Genomic DNA, 26,462 nt, shown 5'->3' on the forward strand with positions numbered 1-26,462 from the left:
ATGGACCGGGCCCGGGGCGCCGGCGCGGCGCGGGGCCCCGGCCTCGGGGCCCCGGCAGCGGGGGCCCCGTCGTCGGGCCGGGCAGCGACGCCTCCCCAGGAAGCCCGGGGCCCCCAGCCTCCCGCCCCTCGAAACCCAAAGGCCGCCACCGCCGTCGCCTCCGTCACCGGCCGCTCCGCCGAGAGCCCCGGCGGCGCCGGCAAGCAGGGTCCGGCCCAAACCGGGGTCCGGCCGGCCGGGGACGCCGAGGCGCCCCAGGACCGGAGCCCCGACAAGGCCCGGAGGCCTCAGTCCGCGGCCCAGAGAGGGGGCGGTGAGGTTGCCGGAGGGGCGAGAAAGGACGGGGGGAGAAGAGGAGAGGCGAGAGGGCGGAGGAGCGGGAGTGGGCGGGGGGAGTGGGCGGGGCTAGAAGCCGGAGGAGCGGCAGTGGGCGGGGTTAGAGACCGGAAAATAATAATAATAATGTTGGCATTTGTTAAGCGCTTCCTCTGTGCAGAGCACTGTTCTAAGCGCTGGGGTAGATACAGGGTCATCAGGTTGCCCCACGTGAGGCTCCCAGTCTTCATCCCCATTTTACAGATGAGGTATCTGAGGCCCAGAGAAGTGAAGTGACTTGCCCACAGTCACCCAGCTGACAAGTGGCAGAGCTGGGATTCGAACCCTTGACCTCTGACTCCCAAGCTCGGGCTCTTTCCACTGAGCCACGCTGCTTAAACGGGAGCGGACGGCATCCGAGGCCGGAGGAGCGGGAGCGGGAGCGGGCGGGGTCTGAGGCCGGAGGAGCGGGTAGTGGAAAGAGGAGCGAGAGTGGGCGGGGGTGGAGAGAGGGAGGAATGAAAGGCTGAAGGAAGTGGGCCGAGCAGAGATCGGGCAGGTGGGGGCGTGGTCTTCAGGGGGTCGCCGGGGACCGGTGGAGTTTTCTCTCATTCCAAGTGCACCGCGTCGAGTTCCCGTAGTTCTCTGGCTTGGAGCCCCGGAGGGAAAGGGTGGGGGCACAATTGTCCCCCAGGTGGCCGCTCCACCCGTCCATCTGGCATTCGTTTCCCTTGTGACCTTAGCCGGCTCGGCCCTCCAGTTCTCCCTGTCTGTGAAGTCGTAACCGTTAACCTTCGCAAGTCCCGGCTTTGCAGAAATCCTGGGGGAATAAATGAGACAGACAGAAATAATCGTAATAGCGATGGCATGTATTACGCACGTGCTCCGTGCCAAGCACGGGGTAGACCCTGGGTAGATAAATCAGGTCAAAACAAATTCTTGTATCGCACGGGGCTCCCAGTAGAAGAGGTGGGATGAGCTGGTATCTCATCCTCATCTTACAGATGAGGAAAGCAAAACGCAGAGAGGTTAAGGCACTAACCTTAGGTCACCCAGCAGGCTGGAGACAGAGTTGGGACTGGGACGCAGGCCTCCCGATTGCCAGACTCGGGCGCCTTCCACCAGGCCGTGCCGCTTCGGTGTCGGATAGAAGGTATCGCTTCTACGGTGGGCACGGCTGGGCATTCACATGGCGGCAGTGTTTACCGGGCCCTCCTCGTGTGCAGACCACTGCACTGGGGCCTTGAGAAAAATATTCTCGTTAAGTTTTTGGTTCATTTAAAAAGTGCCCCAAATCTCGTTTCATTCTCTGTAGGGTCTGTGAAGACGAGCCTGAAGTACCGTAAAGAACTGGAAATCAGAACTACCCTTCAGGAGCTGTCGATCTATATTATTTTCCTAACGGACTTGTGTATTCGTAAGTTCCCCGGTAACTGAACACGTGGGGGTTTGATTCTTCTATCATCCGGGGACATTGCTTCATCAGCCACCGAGTAGTGGGAGGGTTTGATGGGAAGACCGTTCTGGGAAGGGAACGTGGCTTTATGGACAGCGATCCTGCTCTTTGGCAAATTCCTCCGAGATAGTCCCATTTTGTCAACACAATGCTTTTCCAAACGATTTAAGAGTAGCGGGCAGCAGTCCTAGGGAAGAAGGGGCTGGGCGGGGGAAGAGGGGAGGAGGCCACTATGTGAAAAAGCCGTCCCCAGAACGGGCTGTGAGGAAGCGTTCAATCAGAAGGCAGCTTTCCTTCCGGCTGGGTGCTATTAATAATGATAGCATTTGTTAAGTGCTTACTACATGCCAAGCACTGTTCTAAGCGCTGGGGGGATACAAGGCAATCAGGTCGTCCCACAGGGGGCTCATAGTCTTAATCCCCATTTTACAGATGAGGTAACTGAGGCGCAGAGAAGTCAAGTGATTTGCCCAAAGTCGCACAGCTGACAAGTGGCGGAGTCGGGACTAGAACCCATTACCTCTGACTCCCAAGCCCGTGCTCTTGCCACTGAGCCATGCTGCTTCTCCGAGCTCTTGGTTTGGCGATGATATTCTCTTGCTCAAGGAATCACCCAGTTCGTATGCCCTTTCATTTATGTTTGCAAAGACCTTTATCTTTTCGAAATACCAAATTTACTTTTGGGACCAGGACTGTTACGTGGATTGAGCACCACCAATCAATCATATTTATTGAGTGCTTACTACGTGCAGAGTACCGTACCAAGCCCTTGGGAGAGTATAACACAACAGAGTCGGCAGACACGTTCCCTCCCCACAACGAGCGGAGCCGAGCGGTCTAACCTGAATGCAGAATGAGACATAATCTTGCCCTTGTATATATCCTTAGGGATTTCTTTAGCCGGAAAAAATGTCCGTGGCTTGAGCTGATAGTTTGAACACAGATTTTTAACTACTGTAATGTAGTGCTTTTTTAAAAAGGAATGCAACGGTTCCATGTCACATTTCATCGTGAATGAGATACAAGGCATCTACTTGGGATTTTACCAGATGGTTCTTTCTCTTTAGTGACTTTTGGGATGGTGAACACAGACATGTATTATTTAAACCAAGTCATGGCCAATCTCTTTTTGGAAACTCCTGTGTCTGACAGTGACAGGATGAATTTTAGGACTATCGCCAGCCTGGTTGACTTCTGGAAGGTAAGCCTTTATTGGGTTGGGTGGAGGGGGCCTGGAGAAGGGTAAAGAATGAGAACTGGAATTCAGCCCGTGAAAACCAGCACCAAAAGTCCTGTGCATTATTTTGAGTCATTTTAGGTGAAACCACATTCGAATCTTCCCCATTCCCTCTTCATTTAAGAATAAAGATTCCATTAGCCTATAGAGTAGTACATTGATGGAGAGGGTTTGTTGTTGTGTTTTTCCAGAACTAGAGAAGCCCAACATATTTCCACTCTTGTTTCTGCCTCAGTAAGAGTAGTAACAGTATTTAGTAAGCACTTTATTGAGTGCAGGGCTCTGTACTCAGCACTGGGAGAGAATACACAAAGTGGAAATTAGACACAGTCCCTGTCCCTCAGAGGGCTCACCTCAGGACCAAAGGAAGCAGGAAAGATAGGGAGCAGCTAGCAAGGGTATTGGGCCGGCTGGGTAAATGGAAAAAGGGCAGCATGAGACGCTCTCCATGTGGGGCCGAGCCCTCTCTCTCTCCCTTCTCGGTATCACATCTGCCTGACTCATGTGCCTCCTCAGCCAAAAAGCAACTGGTGGGGTGACGGAGAGGGGAGAGAGTTGCTCCCACCTTCCCCTCGGGTGCTGGACCCGGGGCTGCCAGGGACAGGGGGGCCTCTTTATGAGAACAGGACTTTCCTGCTTCTGGTTGCCACTGAACGGTGGGTCCCGTTCAGTGAGGTAAAGAGCAGGGCAGCTGGATGGTGCCTTCAATTGCCATCTCCCTCCTTGGCACTAATCGCCTCTGACGGTGGTAGGGGTGGTGGTAGGATGCGGGCGAGGGGTCAGCAGTGAGGTAGGCAAGGTTGAGGCACAGGGAGTAGGTTAGCATCAGAGGAGCGAAATGTGTGGGCTGGGTTGTAGTAGTCCTCTCTCCAATGTTTTCTTCCCCACTGCGACGTTTCAGTGCGACTGCCGCAGGGCTTTTCGGCAAACGCTTTAATTCCTCCTACCGTTTTTATCTCCCCATTGGATGCAGTATGCAGAAGGGCCCCTTCTGGAAGGTCTGTTCTGGGACACGTGGTACAATAATCAGACTCTCCCTGGACACAAAAACAACAGTCGGATCTACTACGAGAACTTACTTTTAGGGGCTCCCCAAGTCCGCCAGCTCAAAGTCCGTAACAACACGTGCACTGTTCACCCGTCTTTCCAGTCGCTGATGAAAGAATGTTACTACGACTACAGTTTTAAAGGCGAAGACACATCAAGTTTCGGCCTCAACAACGGACCAGAGTAAGTAGCCCAGAGGGACGGAAGGGGCACCTCAAGGACGATCGGTGCCTCATCCCCCTGGATAAAGGTGGCAAGCGCCCTTTTCCCTTGGTCGACAAACGCGTAGGCCTCCTTTGGCCAACGCTGCTCCCTGGGAGGGACCAGTTCCTTGGTGGGGCCATGAGAGGGAACCATCCGGGCCACCACCGCCCACTTGGCATGGCATACAGCTGGGCAGACTTTCAGGAAGCCAGACCCGTGGCTGGGCTACGGAGGCCCTGTTGGCTGCGATGAGTGGTGTTCCAGGGATGCTGCCACGAGGGCAGGGCAGAGCACGGCAGAGCAAGACATCCCACTGCTGTCGCTCCTCCCCCCGCCCCCCAACCCCAGAAACTGAGGGCCCTCCCCACGGACTGCCAGGCCAGTGCCCAGAGTCCTTGGGAATAATCCAGGCCCACTCTTGATGGAGCAGTGGCGGACTCAAGGGCAAACGTCTTCCTTTCTGACCTGCTTTCCCTTTGCTGAACTGCCTTTCTCTGTCTGGCAGGTGGAAGTACTCTGCTTCTGTTTCCTTGTCTCCGTTTCACTGGGGATCCATCGGCATTTACAGAAATGGGGGCTTTATCTTGACTTTGCCCTCATCAAAATCCAAGAGCTTGAAGAAACTCACTTCACTCAGGCTGAACAGCTGGCTCACCCGTGGAACCAGAGTAGTGTTCATTGACTTTTCCGTGTACAACGTGAACATAAACCTGTTTTGTATCATTAGGTGAGTTTGTCAGGTAATAATAATAATTGTGGTATTCGTTAAGCACTTTCTATGTGCCCGGCATTGTACTAAGCCTTGAGGTAGATAGACGATAACCAGCTCATGCTCAGTCCCTGTCCCACATGGGGCTCACAGTCTAAATAATAATTGTAATAATTGCAGTATTTAAGTGCTCACTGTGTGCCAGGCACCGTACTAGGCGCTGGGGTGGATACAAGCAAATAGCCCATGGGGCTCGAAGGCTTAATCCCCGTTTTACAGAAGAGGGAACTGAGGGATAGAAAAGTGAAGTGACTTGCTCCAGGTCACACAGCAGACAAGTGGCAGAGTTGGGTTTAGAACCCAGGTCCTTCTGACTCCCAAGCCCGGGCTCTATCCGCTAGGCCACGCTGCCTCTCTAAAGGGGAGGAGGAGAGGAATTTCATCCCCATTTTACAGAGTAGGAAGCCGAGGCACAGAAAAGTAAAGTACAGTGCTCTGTAGCACAGTAAGCGCTCAGTAAATATGATTGAATGAATGAATAAAGTGACTTGGCCAGGGTCACACGACAGGCAGAGCCCCGGATTCGAAACCAGGAATACAGGCTCCCGAGCCCATGTTCTACCCACTAGACTACCACACACCAACCCATGGCATGCACTTTGGAAAATGGCAGTGAAGTGTTCAGTGTGGGCTTCTTGTTCCCCGTCGCATTATATCCAGATTATTAGACTTCGAGTTAGAAGGGTTACAGATTTAGGTGAATTAGATAAGGCATCCACTGCTAGAGCATGAGAACTGAGACAAAAGTAGCCTCTCCCCGGGCATCATTTGTGCAGAATTTTATATCGTCAGGTTGTCTGTTCATTCAGTAGTATTTATTGAGCGCTTACTATGTACAGAGCACTGTGCTGGCCTCGCATTGCGTATGGTGTTCATTGAGTGCCCACTAGGGGGCAGTGCACATTACCGAGCCTCCGCGAAGGTGGCCATTGGGTTAATATGAATGGGGGTGTTGGTAATTCACTAGGTAAGGCTTGTAGGGGGATGTGGGTTGTGCCTCTAGGATATTTTCTGGGTTGTGAGCAGTCAGCATTTCAGGTTGACTGCACTACCTGCTGGTTTCCTGGGGACTTGGACTGCCTCTTTTATTCCCTCATATTTGAGTTATGGGTACTCTGTGCCAGGCACGGGAGTAGATGCAATTCGATCAGACCGGACCCAGTCCCCGACCGCCACGGGGCCCGCCGTCTAAACTAGGTTCAGGCAGATTCTGAGAGCCCAGACCCAGAGCTGGGATTGCAAGCTGCACCTGTCACCACCAAAATACTAAGCATTTCATCTGGGCCTCAGATCTTGACAGCAATACTTGGTTTTGGATGCCTGAACGCTTTCCCGAGGTTTATGTGATGAACCCCAAAACGCAGCGCGGCCTAGTGGGAAGCTCACTGGACTGGGCACTGGGAGGTTCAGGTTTTTGTCCCAGCTCTGCCACTGACCTGCTGATCACTAGCTGCCTGGGCAAGTCACTTCATCTTGCTGGGCCTCAGTTTCTTGACCTGTGAAATGGAGATAAGATACCTGCTCTTCCTCCGGCCTTGACTGTGAACAGGGGCTGGGTGTTCCTGTATGTTCCTGGCCTTGCTCTGGGTGTCCAGTTTGCTCATTCTCCCTAGTGTGACATCTGTGCTTGTCATTCTTGTCTTTTTGTGTCATTTGCTAATTTTTGTCCCACCTTCCTCATGGGTCTGTCGACTGCCTCGTCTGCATCCCGTTATTCTTAGATCATGAACCCCTTGAGGACCAGGGGCAGTGTATAACTTTAATCCTTGTTCTTTTTCCCAGAGCTTAGTATGGTGTTTTGCTGAAAAAATCATTTTCCTCCCTCCCCTCCTTATCTTATTCCTCCACCTCTTCCTCCCCCTCCTTTTCCCCCTTCCTCTTCCCCATCCTTCCTGAGACCAGGACCACCAAGGTGTCTGACTCTGCTTTTTGGGTGGGGAGCTCCAGAGGGCATCTCACTTTCTAGATGGTCACCAAGTGACAGGAGGGCTTTTCTGGACATGACAGGGCAGCCACCCCCACAAGCAGAACACTTCCCTTTCCCACCTGAAATGGTTCCCGGACCTCAGGGCCCCACGGCCACCAGGTCCCAGGCTGACTTCTGCTGGTGAGGAGTGACCGAGCTCAAAATCTCATGGGACCGCATGCCCAATCACTGATCTAGTTGGAGACCGTGATAGAGGAAACACATTTGACCTCACCCTTTTCCTCCTCCAAGTGGGATTCCAGGCTTGCTCCACTTGCAGCCTGAGGGGCTTGGGGTGGCCATTGGTCACTGGATGTCCCCAGGAAAACCAAACAATCCCGGGAGGACAGGAAGGGTCAGTAGGACCCAGGTCAATTCCCCAGGTGACGTCTCAAGCCTGGGTTCCTTGGATGTGGCTGGGGGTGAGGGGACAGTGGGGAAAAAGCAGAATACTGACTTCAGAATCTCCATCATGCACCATCATACCCTCAACAGGAAATTCAGGTACCCCAAGGAGATGTTTCCATGAGAGATGACCTAGTGACATTTCTAAGATGCATCATTTTTCAGATTGGTGATCGAATTCCCCGCAACTGGAGGCGCACTCCCGTCCTCGCAGTTCTTCTCCGTAAAGCTCCTCAGATACGTGACTTTCTTTGACTATTTTCTTGCATCCTGTGAAGTCATATTCTGCCTCTTCATAGTGGCCTTTACAGTCCAAGAGATCATAAAAATCAAACACTTTAAGTTCGCCTACTTCAGGAGTGGCTGGAACTGGCTGGAAATGCTACTGGTGGCGGTGAGTATGGTCTGCATCTGTAATGGAGACCCTGAGCACTTGGCTCTGGATCAACCCATCCTCCTGGTATCAGTTTGCAAGCTAAGAGAGAGAGAGACTGGCTAAGCTCGTTGTGGCAGGGAACGGTGTCTACCAACTCTGTGGTATTGTATTCATTCATTTTCATTCAATCGTATTTATTGAGTGCTTGCTGTGTGCAGAGCACTGTACTAAGTGCTTGGAAGAGTACAATACAACAATAAACAGACACATTCCCTGCCCACAATGAGCTTTAAAGTCTAGGGCAGGGGAGACAGACATTAATTTAAATAAAGAAATGACAGCTATGTACGTAAGTGCTGCGGGTCTGGGAAGGGGGAAGAACAAAGGGAGCAAGTCAGGGTAATGCAGAAGGGAGTGGAAAAGAGAGAAGGGGAGGCTTAGTGAAGGCCTCTTGGAGATGAAATAAAGCTTTGAAGAGGGTGAGAGTAATTGTCTGTCGTATTTGAGGAGGAAGGGGGTTCCAGGCCAGAGACAGGATGTGGGCGAGGGGTCGGGGGTGAGATGGGCAAGATCGAGGCACAGTGAGAAGGTTTGCATTAGAGGAGTGAAATGTGTGGGCTGGGTTGTAGTAGTTTGCTTTCCAGTGGCTTCTTCACCACTGCTTTCAAACATGCCCATGTCACCCCTATCCTACAAACAACCCTCCCTTGACCCCACGGCTCCCTCCGGTTATCACCCCATCTCCCTCTTACCATTCCTCTCCAGACTCCTTGAGCGAGTCGTCTACACCTGTTGTCTCAAGTTCCTCTCCTCCAATTCTCTCCTTGACCCCCTGCAAATTGGCTTCCATCCCCTTAACCCCACAGAAACTCCCCTCTCAAAGGTCACCAATAATCTCCTTCTTGCCAAATCCAACGGCCTCGACTCCATCCTAATCCTCCTCGACCTCTCAGCTGCCTTCGACACTGGACCACACCCTTCTACTGGAAACGTTATCCAAACTTGGCTTCACTGACTCTGTCCTCTCCTGGTTTTCTTCCTATCTCTCTGGCCATTCATTCTCAGTCTCCATCACGGGCTCCTCCTCTACCTCCCATCCCCTAACTGTGGGGGTCCCTCAAGGTTCAGTTCTGGGTCCCCTTCTATTCTCCATCTACACCTATTCCCTCGGAGAACTCATTCACTTCCCTGGCTTCAACTACTACCTCTGTGCAGACGATACCCAAATCTACATCTCCATCCCTGATCTCTCTCCCTCACGGCAGTCTTGCATTTCCTCTTGCCTTCAAGACATCTCTACTTGGATGTCCTGCCATCACCTCAAACTTAACATATCCACAACAGAAATCCTTATCGTCCCACCCAAACCCTGTCCTCCCTGTGATTCTCCCATCCCTGTAGACGACATCATCATCCTTTCTGTCTCACAAGTCCATAACCTTGGCATTAACCTTGACTCCTCTTTCTCATTCAACCCACATATTCAGTCCATCACTAAATGCTGTCGGTCCCACCTTAACAACATTGCTAAAATCTGCCCTTTCCTCTCCATCCGAACTGCTACCACGCTAATACAATCACTCATCCTATCCCACCTGGAGTATTGCATCAGCCTCCTTGCTGACCTCCCAGCCTCCTGACTGTCCCCACTCCAGTCCATACTTCGCTCTGCTGCCCAGATCATTTTTCTACAGAAACATTCAGGACATGTAACCTTACTCCTCAAAAAACTCCACTGGTTAGTTCATCCACCTCCACATCAAACAAAAACTCCTCTCCATTGACTTTAAAACACTCCGCCACCTTGCCCCCTCATGCTTCACTTCGCTATTCTCCTACTACAACCCAGCCCACACACTTTGCTCCTCTAATGCTAACCTTCTCACTGTGCTTCGATCTCGCCTATCTTGCCACCGACCCCTAGCCCACATCCTGCCTCTGGCCTGGAATGCCCTCCCTCCTCAAGTGGACAGAAAATTACTCTCCTCCACTTCAAAGCCTTATTGAAGGCATATCTCCTCCAAGAGGCCTACCCAGATTTAGCCCTCCCCTCTCCTCTTCTCCCACTCCATTCTGTGTCACTCTTCTGCATCGCCCAGCCCCATGGCACTTATGTACATATCTGTAATTATTTATTTGTATTGATGTCTGTCTCCCCGCCTCTAGACTGTAAGCTCGTTATGGGCAGGGAATGTCTGTTTATTGTTGTATTGTACTTTCCCAAGTGCTTAGTACAGTGCTGTGCACATAGTGAGCACTCAATAAATATGCCTGACTGACAATGAATGAATGAATAGTAGGAGAGAAGTGAGGTGAGGTAGGAGGGGGCAAGGAGATGAAGTGCTTTAAAGCCAATGGTGAGTCTTTACTCCCAAGCTTGGGCTTGCACTCTCCCAAGCGCTTAGTACAGTGCTCTGCACCAAGTAAACGCTCAATAAATACCATTGATTGATTGAGAGTGAGCACGGTACCCCTCCGAATCACACCATCTAAAGGGATAGTGTTGTCTTTCCTCGGCTGTTCCTTGAGCTTCTTGGAGTGGAGAGGTGAGAGAACCCTGTCGATCCAGTAGAGGCCCATGGCTCTAGCTACACGCCCCGAGACCCACTTTCTCAGAGCCCAGCATTCCACACTGAGGGTAGTGGCCACTCCCCCAGGACTGGGTAGAAATAGGCGTGGACCTGAGGCTCCTTTGCCAGAGATTATCTTGGGCAGTTTGAGGGTCACGTTGCCCAGAGAAGCACTCTTTGAAATCATTCTCTCCCAGACCCTTTATGTCACCTCGTTGCTGACGAGAACTCAGTGGGAAGGTCCCGGAAGGCACGCAATTGGAACCGCCTTGTTCCTGAGGCCAAGGACAGAGTGGACAAGAACTGAATGGTCCGCCAGACCCAATTGTAGCCAACGGGGAGACTCCCAGAACACATCTCAACAAAGATTCCCGGAGCCTCTTTCAGGCAGCACATTTGGATTTGCACCCTTTAATCACCCCACCTTCAGTCCCACAGCACTTACGTACATATCCGTCATTGATTTTAATGTCTGTCTCCCCCTCTAAACTGTAAGCTCCTTGTGGGCAGGAAACATGTCTACCAACTCTGTTGTACTCTCCCAAGTGCTTAGTACAGTGTTCTGCCCACAGTAAGCACTCTATAAGTACGATTGATGATGCTGTTCCCCTGGGTAGTAGATCTTGGAACCTGTACAGATTTGTCAATGCCCACCAGCTAAGGCAGTGGGTTCCCATGGAGTCCGCTGGGCTTGTGCCCGTATGACTGGAGGTTTTCAGTTTTAGTCTCAAGACACGCTACCTGTTGGCTGCACTGGGTGTTTTGGGGGCTGTAAACAGCGGGTGCCTCATCACACAGTTCAAAGTCTCTCTCATTGGCTCTGTGTTCTTCTTTGCCATTGAGCTAAGGCCACAACTTCATGGTGTAAGCAGAGCAAAGAACTGGAAACAATGACCCGGACCCTTCAAATCCCAGGACTCCTGTCTAGGTTATTCAGGCAAAGCGTTGGGAGGGGTCTAGACCCGTGTGAGCTGAGCGATTACATCAATTCTCTGAGTTGTCGTGGCCAGGGAGACCTGATCTTTTCCTAGAATGGCTACCACATTTAACAGTTAGCAGTAACCCGGGACAGAAACCCAGCCAATCAGTTCAGATCGAGTTGACCCAGAGGCCCCTTTGGGATTTTGGCTAAATGCAACAAAAACCTGGGAAGGGAGCACTGTCCCGAGAGTTTCTCTTTTTATTGCAGAAAACATCAGTTTGTGACAATCAATCCACAGTATTCAATGTGTGCTTCCTCTGTGCAGAGCACTGTGCTAAGCACCTGGGAGAGTCCAGTAGCTACAGTCAGGCCGATGCCACCTCTCTTGCCCATTTCTCCCTCACCATTGTAGCCAAACACTTAATTTGCCTTTCTGTGGTTCAGAAGTAGGTAGGTTATAAATTTAAAGAGAGCAAAGAAAGCGATTTAGAATTAAAAAGCGATATCATCTCCAACTTTGCACCGCTGCATTTTTTTTCATTTAGCTGTCATGCTTTGCCATTGCGTTTAACATCTATCGAACCTCAAAAGTGTCCCTCTTGTTGGACAAGCTGCTGTCAGATGACCAGGAATACCCAGACTTTTATTTCCTCGCATATTATCAAACTCGGTACAACAACATGATTGCGATCAACGTCTTCTTTGCCTGGATAAAGGTATTTATTCATGCCCAGTCTCCTGCTTGCCCAGCATCTTACCAAGGAGTTTACCTTGGCACAGTTTCCAAGCGTCTTCACTTGTCCCAGAGAAACCCTGAGGCAAACACATGTTTTCTTCCCAGAACAATTCAGGATCATGACAGACTGCACCAGAAACACAGGTCTCCATGATTGGCTGAATTGCAAGCCCCATTCTGCCCTTCTGTTTCTCCATTTGACAAGAGGGAGGGTGTCCGTGCCTTTGTGGGCAGCCGGGAAACTGGCAGGGATTGGGGTTTGGGAAGCCACTGGGTGTGCCTCAGGTTTAGGGAAATGGCCCCAGAGGATTACCCTCTGCCTCTGGTGGAGGCATTTTAACCTGGTCCGATCGAGTACCCAGCCACAGTCTGTGGGCGGATACGCACTCCTGCCACCCAAAATCCCAGCTTGGCAGGGTCTCCAAGCCTCAGACACATCTGAATGCTCCTCAGAGTCTCCCAGAATGGGTTGGGCAGCATTGCTGCAGACAACTCACTTGGGAGAGGCACTAGTGCTTGAAATTATTTCCCCTTCCCAAGCCAACTTAGTCCCCCATTGGGCACCCCTGTTCCCTTCAGAAGGAAGTAAAAACAACTACTCTCCCCTCTAGGATTAGGCGAGAATCAGAAAACATTAATAACCAGCAAACACAACCGGCTCAGGGGCCACATGGATTCTTTGAAAATCAGCTTGTCCCGGTTGTTGCCTTCCTAGTCAGTGGCCACAGCTGGCCCAGACGTCATGGGCACCCTCAGGGGCGAGGCCTCCCTCCCCTGCTCTTGGGCCTCTCGGCGGGGCCCTAGAGGCAGGGATGTGGATGGGAACTGGGAGCACCCGGGTTTTTGGTGGGCGATGGCAGAAGGGGCTGGGTTTCCCTACCAGCTGTGGGCTTCCGCCCCTTAGTGTCTGGGAGCTTCCCAAGTGTTTCCAAGAACAGCTGTCTGGGATCCCTGGAAGATCCATTCCTCAGAAACATCCAACAGCCCCGGGATGGGCTTCAGTTGAAGGGTGGTGGCTGCAATGGGAGTGCAGGGACTTGGAGTGCATTGAATAGACAAGGTTCTCAATCCTGCGTGGAAAGAACAGGAGAAATGACGGGCTTTAGGACCCAGAGGAGGCTGACTACGGTCCCAGTTGGGGGGGCGGGGGGGGGGGTAGGCTGATGGGGCGGCTACTCCTGCTGCCAGGATTTAAGACCGAGCACTCTGGTAATATCACATATCCCAGCGGTTGATTGGGCTTCATGTTGTTTTGTTTTGACTCTCTCTCCCAGATATTCAAATTCATCAGTTTCAATAAGACAATGTCTCAGTTGTCATCCACCTTGTCCCGCTGTGCCAAAGACATAATTGGCTTCGCCATCATGTTCTTCATCATCTTCTTTGCTTACGCTCAGTTGGGATACCTGGTCTTTGGCTCCCAGGTTGAAGAGTTTTCCACTTTTCCAAACTGCATGTATGTTCTTTTTTAAAAATCAAGGGTGAATATGAATTTCCAGTTAAATACCCAGTGCTGACAAAGTGCTAAACTTTTTCCCATTGTCCTTTAAGGAGAAGGAGTTACTCAAATCGGGTGTTATAAATCTAACTTTAGTTTTTCTGGCCAGGAACTCTAGCCCTTTGGGGCAGTTATTGCAAGCCAGAAGTGGTGTGGCCCGGTGAGCCTTTGGGGTTGGGGTTGAGCACACTGGCAGCCCCCTCCTGCCTCCCGGGAGCCCCGTGAGGGCACACGGGGGCTGTGGAGGTGTCCATGGGTCCAGTTGGGCTGGGTCACAGGTACTGGCATGGAGGGGCAGGGGGACCTTCACCCTGACCTTCTCTCAGTCCTGCCTCACCGGCTTGTTTTGGGCTGGGGACCATGGCATTGCGGTTACAGCTCTGCTACTTCCACAGGCTGCATTTACACCTGCCCAGAGCCTCCTGGGACAGAATGTTCCCTGCGGAGCTTTCAGGCCCAGCTAGCAGGAACAATGTGCACACCCAGATGCACCAAACCACAACGCATACATGTGCCTCCAACACACACAGCCCCCACACACAGCCCAGACATACTGGACCTGTGTGTCTCCGGCCTGCATGGCACAGACATTGAACTCATACGTCCCTGATGCACGTGGTGGAGATGCACCATCCGTGTGTGTCCCCAACATGTATGACGGGTACATCCCCCACATGATTAGTCAGATGCATTGCCTACATTTGGTCTCCCACACGTGATGCGGAAGCACCACATGCGGATGTCAGATACACGCAGCAGACACACCGTACATGTCTATCCCTGACACACATTGAACAGACACACTGCACGCTACATCCTCGGCACGCATCACAGTGAGGTTGGCGTTTTGCCTTGGGAATTGGGATTTGGCAAGGCCAAAACTACCTGGCCAGAGCAGACTCTACTATGATGCTCTCCTTTGGTTACCTCTGGGACTGGTGCGGCAGGTGGGAGGATGAACCCCTGGCTCCCACGCAACAGTCAAGAGTCGAGGGGTGGATGGGGAGGGCTCTCTCCCTGCTGCCTCCATAGGACGCTGAAAAGGCCTGAGGGGCAATGAAGACCAAGCTAGCTTGGAACAGTGCTTGGCACATAGTAAGCACTTAACACATGCCATTATTATTATTGCTATTAATACCTGTGAACAGGAGGGCCCTGCACATCTTAGAGCAAACCCTTTAGAACCCGCAGTCACTGGGTCGGCCCCAGCAGCAGAGATTGGTGTAGGTGTAGCCCAGGGTCTGTCCCAGCACAGGAGAGCTTGAAGATTCCTCATGGCAGCAGGAACTAGAGGGACTAGACACCCCACACTCAAGCTGGCCTCGGAGCCGGAGAATTAAATCAGGAAAGGCCTAGGGGCCAGACAGGATGACTAGAGAGTAGTCACAGAAGACACCATTCCCCAGCACTTAATTGTGGTATTCAGGGCTTAGTGTGTCTAGTATTGTACTGAGCGCTGCGGTAAGTACAAGACACAGACCCCAGGCCACTTGGAACTCACAGTTTAAAGGGGAGGGAGAAGGGGTACCTCATCCCCATTTTAGAGATGAGGACCCCGAGGCCTGCAGAAGTGAAGAGATTTGCCCAAGGTGACAGCAGGTGAGTGGCAGAGTCGGGATTAGAACTAAGGTCCTCTGACTCCCAAGCCAAGGCTCTTTCCACTAGGCCCTGCTGCTTTGAGGACTGGCCCTCTGTTAGTGGCAAGGCGACAGGCAGAGGGGCTGAAATATTGCCTGATTTTAACCCTTACTGCACCCGCGGTGCCACCTGCTCTTCACTGACTAGGGCCATTCTGGACAACTGTGTCTCCTCGAGACTCGGCGGGCAGCAGGTCCCGTTCTTGGGCAACGTTAGCGTCAGATGGTGTGAGGTAGAGACTCGGAGCCATGCAGCAGTGGAGCCAGCAGGGAAGAGACCGCCGGGACGGAGGGGCCTCTGCACATAGAGGTGCCATCCATGGGGGAGGCAGGGAGGCACCTTTTCTCAATTTTTTTCCTCTCTCTTTCTCCCAAAGATTTACCCAATTTCGAATCGTCCTGGGCGATATCAATTTTGTCAGCATTGAGCAGGCCAACCGGGTTCTGGGGCCCATTTATTTCATCACCTTCGTCTTCTTTGTGTTCTTCGTGCTACTGGTGAGTGTTGCTGTTGTGCAGTCTTGCCTTCTGGGAGAGGGCAGGAAACATGACAGCAAACCGTCACATTGGGTTAACTGCAGTTGCCCACTCTAACTCTGCTGCCACACCGACCTGGGCACATGCTCTGGAGCCAGGCAGACTGCAGCTGTTTGTGCCACCAAGGCCTCCCTTACTATCATCCACAGCAGCAGCAGCACAACAACAATAACAACGATGATAACGGTGGTATTTAAATGCTTACTCTCTGCCAATCACTGAACTAACTACAACATCATCAGGTCAGACCGAGTTCATGTCCCACATGGGGCTCATTGTCTAAGGAGGAAGGAGAGCTAATATCCCCATTTGACAGATGATGAAATTCAATGTTGGTCACCCCTTCTAGATTCTAAGCTCCCCATGGGCAGGGAACATGCCTACCAACTCTGTTAATAATAATAATAATGTTGGTATTTGTTAAGCGCTTACTATGTGCTTAGCACTGGGGTAGATACAGGGTAATCAGGTTGTCCCACGTGAGGCTCAAAGTTAATCCCCATTTTACAGATGAGGTAACTGAGGCACAGAGAAGTTAAGTGACTTGCCCACAATCACACAGCTGACAAGTGGCAGAGCCGGGAATCGAACCCATGACCTCTGACTCCGAAGCCCGGGCTCTTTCCACTGAGCCAGGCTGCTCACAAGTGTTTAGTACAGTACTCTGCACACAGTAAGTGCTCGGTAAATGCCATGGATTGATTGATATGAATGTGTAACAGACATTCTTTGCATATTCCATTTCTCCATAGAACATGTTCCTGGCTATTATTAATGACACCTACTCTGAAGTGAAAGCTGACTTTTCTGTGATTAAAAGTCCAGACTTTGAGATCAGCGACCTCATTAGACAAGTAAGTATAATTCATTCATTCAATAGTATTTATTGAGCGCTTACTATGTGCAGGGCACTGTACTAAGCACTTGGAATGTACAATTCGGCAACAGATAGAGACAATCCCATAATTCTCTGGCTTACTAAAAAGAAAGCCTCAAGCTTAAGGACTCTGGTTTTAAATCTTGCATCTTCCTTAAACCCCAGTTCATTCACTTTGTGCCAGGGCTTGTTGACCAGGATTCTTTCTTCAAGCTGAAATGGGAAGAGTTTCCCCTGTTCTGCTGAGTGTGATTTTCTCGCTCAGACCAAGGCCAGTCTGGGGTGTTGGCAAGCCCAAAGGGAAGGAGAGGAGCTCATTGCAGCCTGCCTCTTGTGCGATGCAGATATTAGGCTGACTTTGCCTTGTCCTGGCCTGAACATGTCTCAGGACCCTGTGTCCCTGTCTGATCACAGGACCCTCTGTTCCTGTCTGACCACATTGGCAGCAGACTGCAGGGGGGCAGGAGGCAAGGGAGCAGATGGCAGGGGCACAGGAGGCTGGGGCTCAGGACAACCCTGCTCATGGTGACAAGGAGTGAGATGCCCATCCTCGCTACAGAGGATTGTTTTCTCTTTCGTCTTTGGAGTCTGGGAAGTCTTGTCCTCAGAGTATTGTACCCAGAGAAAGGTCATTGTTTAGATCGGCATTATAACAACAATAATAACAGTAATATTTATTAAGCACTTACTATGTGCCAGGCACTGTTCTAAGTGCTGGGGTGGATACAAGCAAATTGGGTTGGACACAGTCCCTGTCCCACATAGGGACAGTCTCAATTCCCGTTTTACAGTTGAGGTGACAGGGGTACAGAGAAGTGAAGTGACTTGCCCAAGGTCACACAGCAGACAAGTGGCAAAACCAGGACTAGAACCCAAGTCCTTCTGACTCCCAGTCCCATGCTCTATCCACTAGGCAATACTGCTTCAAATGTAATCATTTCATAATAATATAAATTTAGACTACACCTCTTTCCACTGTACAATATCCTAATAACAAATAGAGTAATAATATAGAGAATATACGCTATTATTTTGAAATAACAAAAAGAAATCAATAAACCATTCTAGGGTATATTTTGGGAACTATGACAAATTGCTTCTTGAAGAATTAAATCCCCCCACTACTGTCTCTGGGCAATGGGGGAAATAAGTGCTTCACAGATTCTCGAGAGTATAAACCATAACTTTTCATTTTACTGCATTCTCACAAGTGCAATGCTCTGCACATATTTAAAACTCAAATACTATTGGTAGACTGACTGTGAAGTTTGGGAAAGAGATGGAAGGAGAAAGATGAAGCTGGAAATTTAGGGAAAAGCCACTATTTTCCCTGAATTTCATGCTTTTCCTGAAACACCTAAACTTTAGGCTATTGGATCAACATTTAGCCTTGTTTCCGAACCCATGAATTTGGGAAGGTCATTGTTCCATTATATTTCATCTAACTGTATTTTGGTTGCGCTAACCACTGAAAGTCATGTTCTTGACTGATATTGACATTACTTATATGAAGCACTATATGAAGAGCTTGGGAGATCGTTTTTCTACAAAAACGTTCCCGTGGCTTCAAATACAATCTCTGTGCAGATGCTTCCCAAATCTACCACTCCAATGCTGATCTCCCTCCTTCTCTGAAATCTCACAGTTCTTCCTGCCTTCAAGACATCTTTATTTGGATGTCCTCCCATTACCTCAACTTCTTATCTTCTCACCAAAACCCTGTCCTGCCCCTGATTTTTCCATCACTGTAGACAGACCGTAAGCCCGTCAAACGGCAGGGACTGTCTCTATCTGTTGCCGACTTGTTCATCCAAAGCGCTTAGTACAGTGCTCTGCACATAGTAAGCGCTCAATAAATACTATTGAATGAATGAATGAACAGCACCACCATCCTTCCCATCTCACAAGCCTGTAACCTTGGCATTATCCTTGACTCCTCTCTCTCATTCAACCTACATATTCAATCCATCATGAGAAGCAGCATAGCATAATGGATACAGCACGGGCCTGGGAGTCAGAAGGTCAAGGTTTCTAATCCCGGCTCTGCCACTTGTCTACTGTGGGACCGTGGGCAAGTCACTTTACTTCTCTGTGCCTCAGTTACCTCATTTGTAAATATGGGATTGAGACTGTGAGCTCCATGTAGGATAGGGACTGTGTCCAACCCAATTTGCGTGTACCCACCCCAGTGCTTAGTACAGTGCCTGAAACATATAAGTGCTTAATAAATACCATAATAACAATAATAATAATAATAATGATAATGGTATTAAGTGCTTACTATGTGCCAAACACTGTTCTAAGCACCGGGATAGATACAGGGTAATCAGGTTGTACCACGTGGCGCTCAGTCTTAATCCCCATTTTAAAGATGAGGTTACTGAGGCCCAGAGAAGTTAAGTGACTTGCCCAAAGTCACACAGCTGACAAGTGGCAGAGCCAGGATTAGAACCCATGACCAGGATTAGAACCCATGACCCCCGAGTCCCAAGCTTGTGATCTTCCCACTAAGCCATGCTGCTTCTCGTCACTAAATCCTGTCAGTTCAACCTACAAAACATTGCTAAAATCTGCCCTTTCCTCTCCATCCAAACTGCTATCACATTAATCCAATCATTTATCCTAGCCCACCTTGATTACTGTATACGCCTCCTTGCTGACCTCCCAGCCTCCTGTCTCTGCCCACTCCAATCCATACTTCATTCAGTTGCCCAGATAATTTTTCTTCAAAAACATTCAGACCATCTTTCCCCACACCTCTAGAAACTCCAGTGGTTGCCCATCCACCTCCGCATCAAACAAAAACTCCTCACCAGTGGCTTTAAAGCACTCCACCATCTTGCCCCCTCCTACCTCACACCTCACTACTCTCCTACTACAACCCAGCCCGCACACTTTATGGGACATCCAAATAGAGATCAATCGAAGGCAGGAAGAAATGAGAGACTGTAGAGAAGGAGAGAGATCAGGGCTGGAGATGTAGATTTGGGAATCATCCACATAGAGGTGGTAGTTGAAGCCATGGGAGTGAATGAATTCTCCAAGGGAGTGGGTGTAGATGGAGAATAGAAGTGGAACTAGAACTGAGCTGTGAGGGACACCCACAATTAGGGGATGGGAGGTAGAGGAGGAGTCCACAAAAAAGACTGATAATGAGCGGCCTGAGAGATAGGAGGAGAACCAGGAGAGGACAGTGTCAGTGAAGCCAAGGTTGGATAATGTTACCGGGAAAAGGGGTTGGTCGACAGCATCGAAGGCAGCTGAGATGTCGAGGAGGATTACGATGGAATAGAGCCCATTGAATTTGGCAAGAAGGAAATCATCTGTGACCTTTGAGAGGGCAGTTTCTGTGGAGTGAAGGGGATGGAAGCCAGATTGGAGGGGGTCAAAGACAGACTTCGAGAGGAAATGGAGACAGCAGGTGAAGAGCAGCCATGGGGTTAAGGGAGTGTTTTTTTTTAGAATAGGGGAGACATGGGCATTTTTGAAAGCAATGGGGAGGAAGCCACTGAAGAGCCAACAGATGGCGGTCAGGGAGGGGAAAAAAGGGAGGGGGCATTTGTTTTGATAAGGTGTGAAGGGATGGGGTTAGATGCACTGGTGGAGGGAGGGTGGATTTTGAGAGAAGGCAGATCTCCTCTTGAGATACTGCTGGGGAAAGATGAGGGAGTTGAAGAAAGGGCAGGAGGAGGTGGGGACCGGAGAGGAGCAAGGGGAGATTTTAGGGAGATCACATCTGATAATTTCAATTTGCTCAATAAAGTAGGTGACCAGGTCTTTAGGAGCAAGAGATGGGGGAGGTGAGGGGACAGGAAACAGGAGGGAAGTAAACATCTGGAACAACTGGTGAGGGCAATGGGCATGGGTGTCAGTAAGGATAGAGAAATAACAATAATAATAATTCCATAGATTGCAAGGCACTTAAATCAACTCTCCACTCCCTACCTAACCTCACTGATCTCTTACTACAGCCCAGTCTGCACACACCACTCCTATAATGCCAACCTCAATTTCGTCTAGCTCACCGCCAACCCTATGCCTATGTCCCCTCTTGTGCCTAGAACTCCCTTCCCCTTCACATCTGAAAGACCACCACTCTCTCCATCTTTTTAACCCTTTTTTAAATCACATCTCCTCCAGAGTCCTTCCCTAAGCCCTTATCTTCCTAGACACCTTCTCCTCTACATCGCCTATACACGGGGCTGTGTACCCTTTAAGCACTTTGATATTCACCCCAGCCCCACATCACTTACACACTACTATTTCCCCTATCTGTAATTGAGTTTAATGTCTTATCTCCCCTTGAAGACTGTAAGGTCCTCGTGGGCAGGGATCGTGTCTACCAATGTTATTCCATTGTACATTCTCAAGCCTTAGTACAGAGTGCTTCACAGATTCTCACACAGAGAACACTCACGAGGCAGGGTTGGGGGGTTGAATCGGTTAGGAACCACATTCTGGTTCCGCTTCTCTCCCACAGACCCCCGCCCCCCGGCCTCATGGGACCCCAGGCAGCAGGACCCATTCTTGCTCCTTAGCTCTGGATTTTTTTACAATTTTGTTCAGGGATACAACAAGGCGCTGGTGAAACTGAAACTGAAGAAAACCACGATGGATGATCTTTATGATCCTGAATTGCAAGACAAGGACTTGTAAGACTCTTTTTCCCATTTTTCTCCAGTTTCCCTCTCTTAGTCTAGTCTGAGAGAATTGGGTGCATACTCTTCACTGGACTGGAAGTTCCTCGAGGGCAGGGATCACGTCCATCAACTCTGTTATAGTGTACTCTCCCAAGTGCTTGGCACGGGGCTCTGCCCTCCTTAAGCACGCAACAAATACCACTGATCGATTCATGGGAACCACAAAGGCTGAAGGCTCTTGCCAGCGGCTCATCCCCACTGACCTGAATGTAAACCCTCACTTCTGCATTTACCTGGCTCTCTGCATCTGTTTTCTTATCTCTAAACCTCTGGCCATGGGCGTGCAGTTTACCATCATGACTGGGCCCAGTGATCGCTAGCTCTTACATCCTGCTCAAGGGTCCTGAACAGGTAACGTTGTTACAGTCACAGCAAAATGAACAGAAGTAGAATTTTTATCCTCGGTTCGGAAATGTATTCGTTGGTCAGTAGCGGCCGCTGCCACTGCCTCTCTCTTCCCATCCTGTGGCTGACTGGTTCACTGTGGGGCACGATCCTCTATCTCATCTGTTTTTCTCAAAAGGAAGGAAATGGAGGATTTGGCTTCACTCTCTGGAAGAGGAGTCATGGACGAAAAGGTAGGACCACCACCCCCGCCTCGCACCCCACCTTCATTTTCTTAAAATAACATCTGAAGCTTTGGAATTCATTGCTTCAGAGAAAGCTTTCAAAACGACTCTCCCCGAAACATCGCCGCCCCAACCCTCCCTGGGGCTTGGGACCCACTGTCCAGTCGAGTGCTTGGCCCAGCTGTGGCCTATTCCGAGCCGGACGTCTGGAATGGGCGGGCAGCACTTGAGACTCCCTAATGGCACAGCTCCCGGGCAAGATTCCAGCGGAGGGCGAAGAGAGAGAGCAGCTGAAGGAGCAGAACTCCTGCCCCAGACGGGAGCGCCCCTGCTTATGCCCAAACTGGTGCTCCTGTCCTTCCCCAGTCCCTAGACAGATCGAGGGTTGGCCCTGGCATCCGGCAAGGGCTGACTCTCCCCTCCCGGCCCAGGATCAGGCTGCAGGCTGCTTTCCCTACGGCTCGGGCTGCTCAGCCGCACGAGGAGCCGGGGATCCCACCTGAAGCTCCCTGGGCCTCTGCCCAGAGGGAAGGCGCTGTCCCCAGCTCGGAAGTGTGAAGTGGTCACCGTTGGGGAATTGAGGAGCCGAGGCCTGGGGCTGCAGGGGCTCGGCAGTTGGAGTCAGCCTCCATCTCCCTGCACGAGTCAGGCACCCTTTCACCACTGGGCCAGGTAGCAGCCAGACCCGCTTTAGGCCAAGCAAGACCAAGTTCAGAAAGCAGGGTAGCATCACACACCTCCCAACTTGTGGAAGGTTGGGGGTGCCCCAGCAGGGTTCTCTGCAGTGACTGTGGCTGCCCGCATCGTTTTTATCACCCTTCCAGTTCACGGATGGGGACTGATTCCTTTGTTTTCTGGGACTCCAGCTGCTACCCCTTAGATTGCCAACCCCTGGAGGGCCAGGGCCCATTGCTGCCCTTTCTCCTCCCTCTCTCCAGGGCTTAGCGCAGGCCCCTCGGGAAATAAAAACCGAGGTGAGTGAATGAATGCCCACCGCCTTCTTGTCCCTGCCCCTTGCAGCTATGCCCGTCTTGCATCAAGCCCAACTGAGTTCTCTGGTGACGGAGGGAGGAGGGTGGGCAGGAGCAACAGTAGCGATGGCAGCAAGTCTAAGGTGCCAAGGAGTCTGGGGAAATAAAGGTGGTAACTAAGGCCCCCGTGCTTGACCTAGGGGCTGGCCGACAATCAATCGACAGTATTTATGAGTGTTTGCTGGGTGCGGAGTACTGTACCGACTGCTTGGGAGAGTACGGCAGAGTCAGTAGACCTGGGCAGAGAGGACCGTTTGCTTCCTTGTGCCGGGGTGCTTCCCTGCGGGAGCCCGCTAGTCCGGGTGGCAGAACTCTACCCTTCCCTCTCCTGCTCGGCCAGAGCATTCAGAGCGCGATCCAGATGAAAAAGTGGAGAGACAGGCTTCAGCAGAAGTATTACTCTCCAGAAGAGCCAGCTGCTTTCCTGGACCACGCAGAGCCGGTCAGCCAGCAAGAATTCCAGCAGTAAGATGGCGGGGGAAGGAGGCCTTTTTGCAGGCAGAGAACTAGGAGCCCCTGGGGACTGATGTGGGATGGGAACTGGCTGATCCGATGGACTTGTATCCACTCCAGCGTTCAGCGTACAGTGTTCAGCACAGAGGAGGCGTTAACAAATGCCTTTTAATTATTCAATTGGAGGCTACTGCTCTACTCCCTTTGCTGGCGCAGATGCTTCTAGCCTCACTTTTGAACTTGCCCAAGAGGCCCAAGAGCTTGTCCCCACAACTGCCCAAGGAGGCTGGCTCTAAGGAAGGAGGAGGTCTGAACACCTAGGGCCTGGGATCAGGCCCAAGACCGCTTTTACCTCTAAGCAGCTCTAGGGCACCCAGACCTCCAAAAGAACCCCTCCCTCTGGACCCCTGGTCAGTGAATATGAATTGAGACCCCCCGCCCCCCGTCCCCAGCCCCTGCCCCACCTCCTCTGCCAGCACTCTACAAGGGGAACAAGATGACCAGGGGCCTGACCGTTCACCTGAGTGTCCGGGTGTCCAGAGCCTCTGGCATCGGAGAGGCCCCCAGGGGACGGAGTGGCTTTATCTGATTTCTGGATCAGCAGCTAGTGGCTTGGGAGTCAAAGGACATGGGTTCTAATCCTGGCTCTGCCACTCGTCTGCTGTGTGACCTTGGGCAAGCCACCTAACTGCTCTGTGCCTCAGTTACCTCATCTGTAAAATGGGATTAAGACTGTGAGCCCTACGTGGGACAACCTGATTACCTTGTCTGTACCCCAGCGCTTAGAACAGTGCCTGGCACATAGTAAGTGCTTAACAAATACCAGAATTATTATTATTAGTGGGACGAGGGGGGCTGGGGAGAGGAGAGCCTGAGAGCATGCACGCACACATACAAATACACAAATATACACACACACACCCATGCACGCTGGGGATAGGAGAGCCGAAGCATGCGCACATGCACCCCACTTCCCCTGACTTCACTAAACAGCCGCTCCGCCTGTCCAGAGGAGCCCCAGCAGAAAGAAGGGGAGCGTGGAACTGGGGGCAGTGTTGGGCTTCAGCCTTCTCACTTCAACATCTGAACCCATTCCAGGCTCTTTTTATACACAATTGAGCTGGAGAAGCAATTACACTACCTCAGTTCCAAGCTGAACCACGTGATGAAGAAGATCTCTGCCGCTAATGAGGCAGCTGCCAAGAAGTGAGCGAGGTATGTCCCGAGGATGGCAGCCCCATGTCTTTTCCTTGAGGCTGCGGGTCCGAGAGGGTGCTAGGAACCTCTTTGGACTCGGATGGCCCTTATTTCCAAGGGCCTCCCGAAGGGCTTTTCTCCTTTCGCCGCTCATCCCATGAGCACAAGGAAACGGTCCCAGATGGGAAAGACTTGGGGATCCAGACCCATTTCATTTTGGCTCGTGGGTAGAGGGGGACACAGCAGGGCCCTCGTGTGCCACGGTCACACAGCTAATCAGAGCAGGCTGCCTGCTTCCTACTTTACCCCAGGTCTGCTTGGCCCCAGCAGGATGCTCTAGATACGTCCCAGGGCTTAATCAGGGTTCTGTCAAGAAGCAGAGAAACTAAAGCAGAAAAGATGCCAGCTAGGTGTAAGACCAAATTCCCGACCGGCTCAGGCTTTGAGGATCCTGGAAGGACGGAGGAAGCTGGGGGCAGGAGGGGAGGTAGCGGCGGGGGCCGGACGCCCACCAGGGCAAACCCTATGCTCTCTGGTAACTCGGCTCCGAGGCAACTGTAATTTCGACTCCCTTGGCTGGCCTTGCTAAGGTAAGGGGGCCTTTCCAGCTGACCGGTTTCCACCCTCAGAAAAGTTTTTGGCTTTCAGAGTCGTAGCAGTGGAACGAGACCACAAAGAGAAGCCATCCATTTCCGGTCGGCCAAACTGTTCGAGCAAACTATGGGCCAGGGCCTCCCTCCAACGCTGCAAACTGCTCATCAGACTGACATCAAATCCATCCCTTGCACGTAACCCAGCGGACAGGACACGAGGAACGATGCCAGTGAGCGGAACGTAACTCTCTGCTGTCTTCTGGCAGACACGGTGGGGGTGGTGTCAGTGAGCAGGGCTTCCTTCAAGGTGGGAGGACAGTGGTCCAGGAATCCAGGGGAGAAAGCGTGCAAGGGGAGGCTGGATCTCGACTGTACTTCCCCTGGGTCTGGCTTCAGGGTGGGTGCAGCAAGTCCCTCTCTTCCCCGCCACGCCTTGCAGGCAGATCGGTGCCAGGCCAGTGGGGCACCTACTGCTTCCGCCCTATTTTCCGGGGTAGGGGCCAGACTTCCCACTGAGCAACATCAGGCCCTGCAGACTTCACAGGGAGATGGCAGCAGCCCCCTCGCCTCAAGCCAAAGCGGCCAGATGACCCGTGGCAGTCCACCACCACTGAAACCACCGCCTTGTTGGGGGCCCTACAAAGTCAAGGCTCCCCAAAGAAGTTCCCTGAATAAAGTGCTTGACAAATATTTCCTCCTGCTCCCAGGCACAAGAGAAAAGCCTGAGGTCCAGAATGGAGGTGGACCACCACTGATTTAAATTTCAGAAATCCTTCTAAACCAGGAATCCTATCGGAGTCCCACCCGTGGTGTGACTCTTCTAAGCCAGTAGGGCCTCCAGGGCTTTGGTTTAGTAAAATGACCCAAGTTGAGCATCACTGTTGTTGCTTTAATCACTCGGTTAGGGGTGGGCAGCTTTATACCAGAGCTGGGTGTGGATCGCCAGCCACTGACTTCCTGGGGGGCGCCCAGCTTGAGGCCCCTCGGAGGGAGCGATCCAGGGTGATGGGGTGCAGGTGACTGACTCAGGAGGCCCGATCCTCCTGGAGAGGAAGGTGGGGGACCTAGCCAGGAAGAGGCACCCTGGAGCTCAAAAAGGGAAGGAGGGGAAAGAAAGGATGGGGAGGGGCAGAGAGCCACTGGTTGGGTCTATCCTCTCCAGGAGATGTGAATTCAAGAGGGAGGAAAGCCACTGGTCTCCAAACCACTTTGCCTGAGGACCGTGTGACTTTGGGGCAGTCCTACAGGCTGACCCACAGTTCCCCAGAGGGCCTGACTACCACCCGGGCACCCCTGGAATTAGACCTGCTACCAATTAACCAATGCTATTTATTGAACACCTGTATGCAGCAAACACTGTACTAAAG

The 26,462-nt window shown here is 51.5% G+C and overlaps 1 protein-coding gene across 1 annotated transcript; it reads left to right on the forward strand.

Annotated features, from left to right (window-relative positions):
- On the forward strand, positions 1 to 25,268 carry PKD2L2 (polycystin 2 like 2, transient receptor potential cation channel). The gene is made up of 15 exons (XM_039910259.1): positions 1 to 313; positions 1,631 to 1,732; positions 2,839 to 2,972; positions 3,982 to 4,238; positions 4,765 to 4,986; positions 7,565 to 7,793; positions 11,813 to 11,983; positions 13,278 to 13,459; positions 15,516 to 15,636; positions 16,428 to 16,529; positions 21,119 to 21,204; positions 21,776 to 21,830; positions 23,193 to 23,317; positions 24,404 to 24,520; positions 25,151 to 25,268. Exons 1-14 carry the CDS (start codon positions 1 to 3, stop codon positions 24,513 to 24,515), a joined length of 2,211 nt encoding a protein of 736 aa, XP_039766193.1. The 3' UTR covers positions 24,516 to 24,520; positions 25,151 to 25,268.
- Positions 25,269 to 26,462: the final 1,194 nt, after the last annotated feature.

The sequence above is a fragment of the Ornithorhynchus anatinus genome, chromosome X1 (assembly GCF_004115215.2).
Source record: "Ornithorhynchus anatinus isolate Pmale09 chromosome X1, mOrnAna1.pri.v4, whole genome shotgun sequence".
In the NCBI taxonomy this organism is placed as follows: domain Eukaryota; kingdom Metazoa; phylum Chordata; class Mammalia; order Monotremata; family Ornithorhynchidae; genus Ornithorhynchus; species Ornithorhynchus anatinus.

What these genes read in the sequence shown, in the direction of transcription:
- PKD2L2 (XM_039910259.1), top strand. Translation starts at nt 1, where the DNA reads ATGGACCGGGCCCGGGGCGCCGGCGCGGCGCGGGGCCCCGGCCTCGGG. An exon ending in TGGAAATGCTACTGGTGGCG is followed by an intron (nt 7,794 to 11,812) that starts GTGAGTATGGTC and finishes TTTTTCATTTAG; the next exon opens with CTGTCATGCTTTGCCATTGC. An exon ending in GAGGAGTCATGGACGAAAAG is followed by an intron (nt 21,831 to 23,192) that starts GTAGGACCACCA and finishes CTGCTCGGCCAG; the next exon opens with AGCATTCAGAGCGCGATCCA.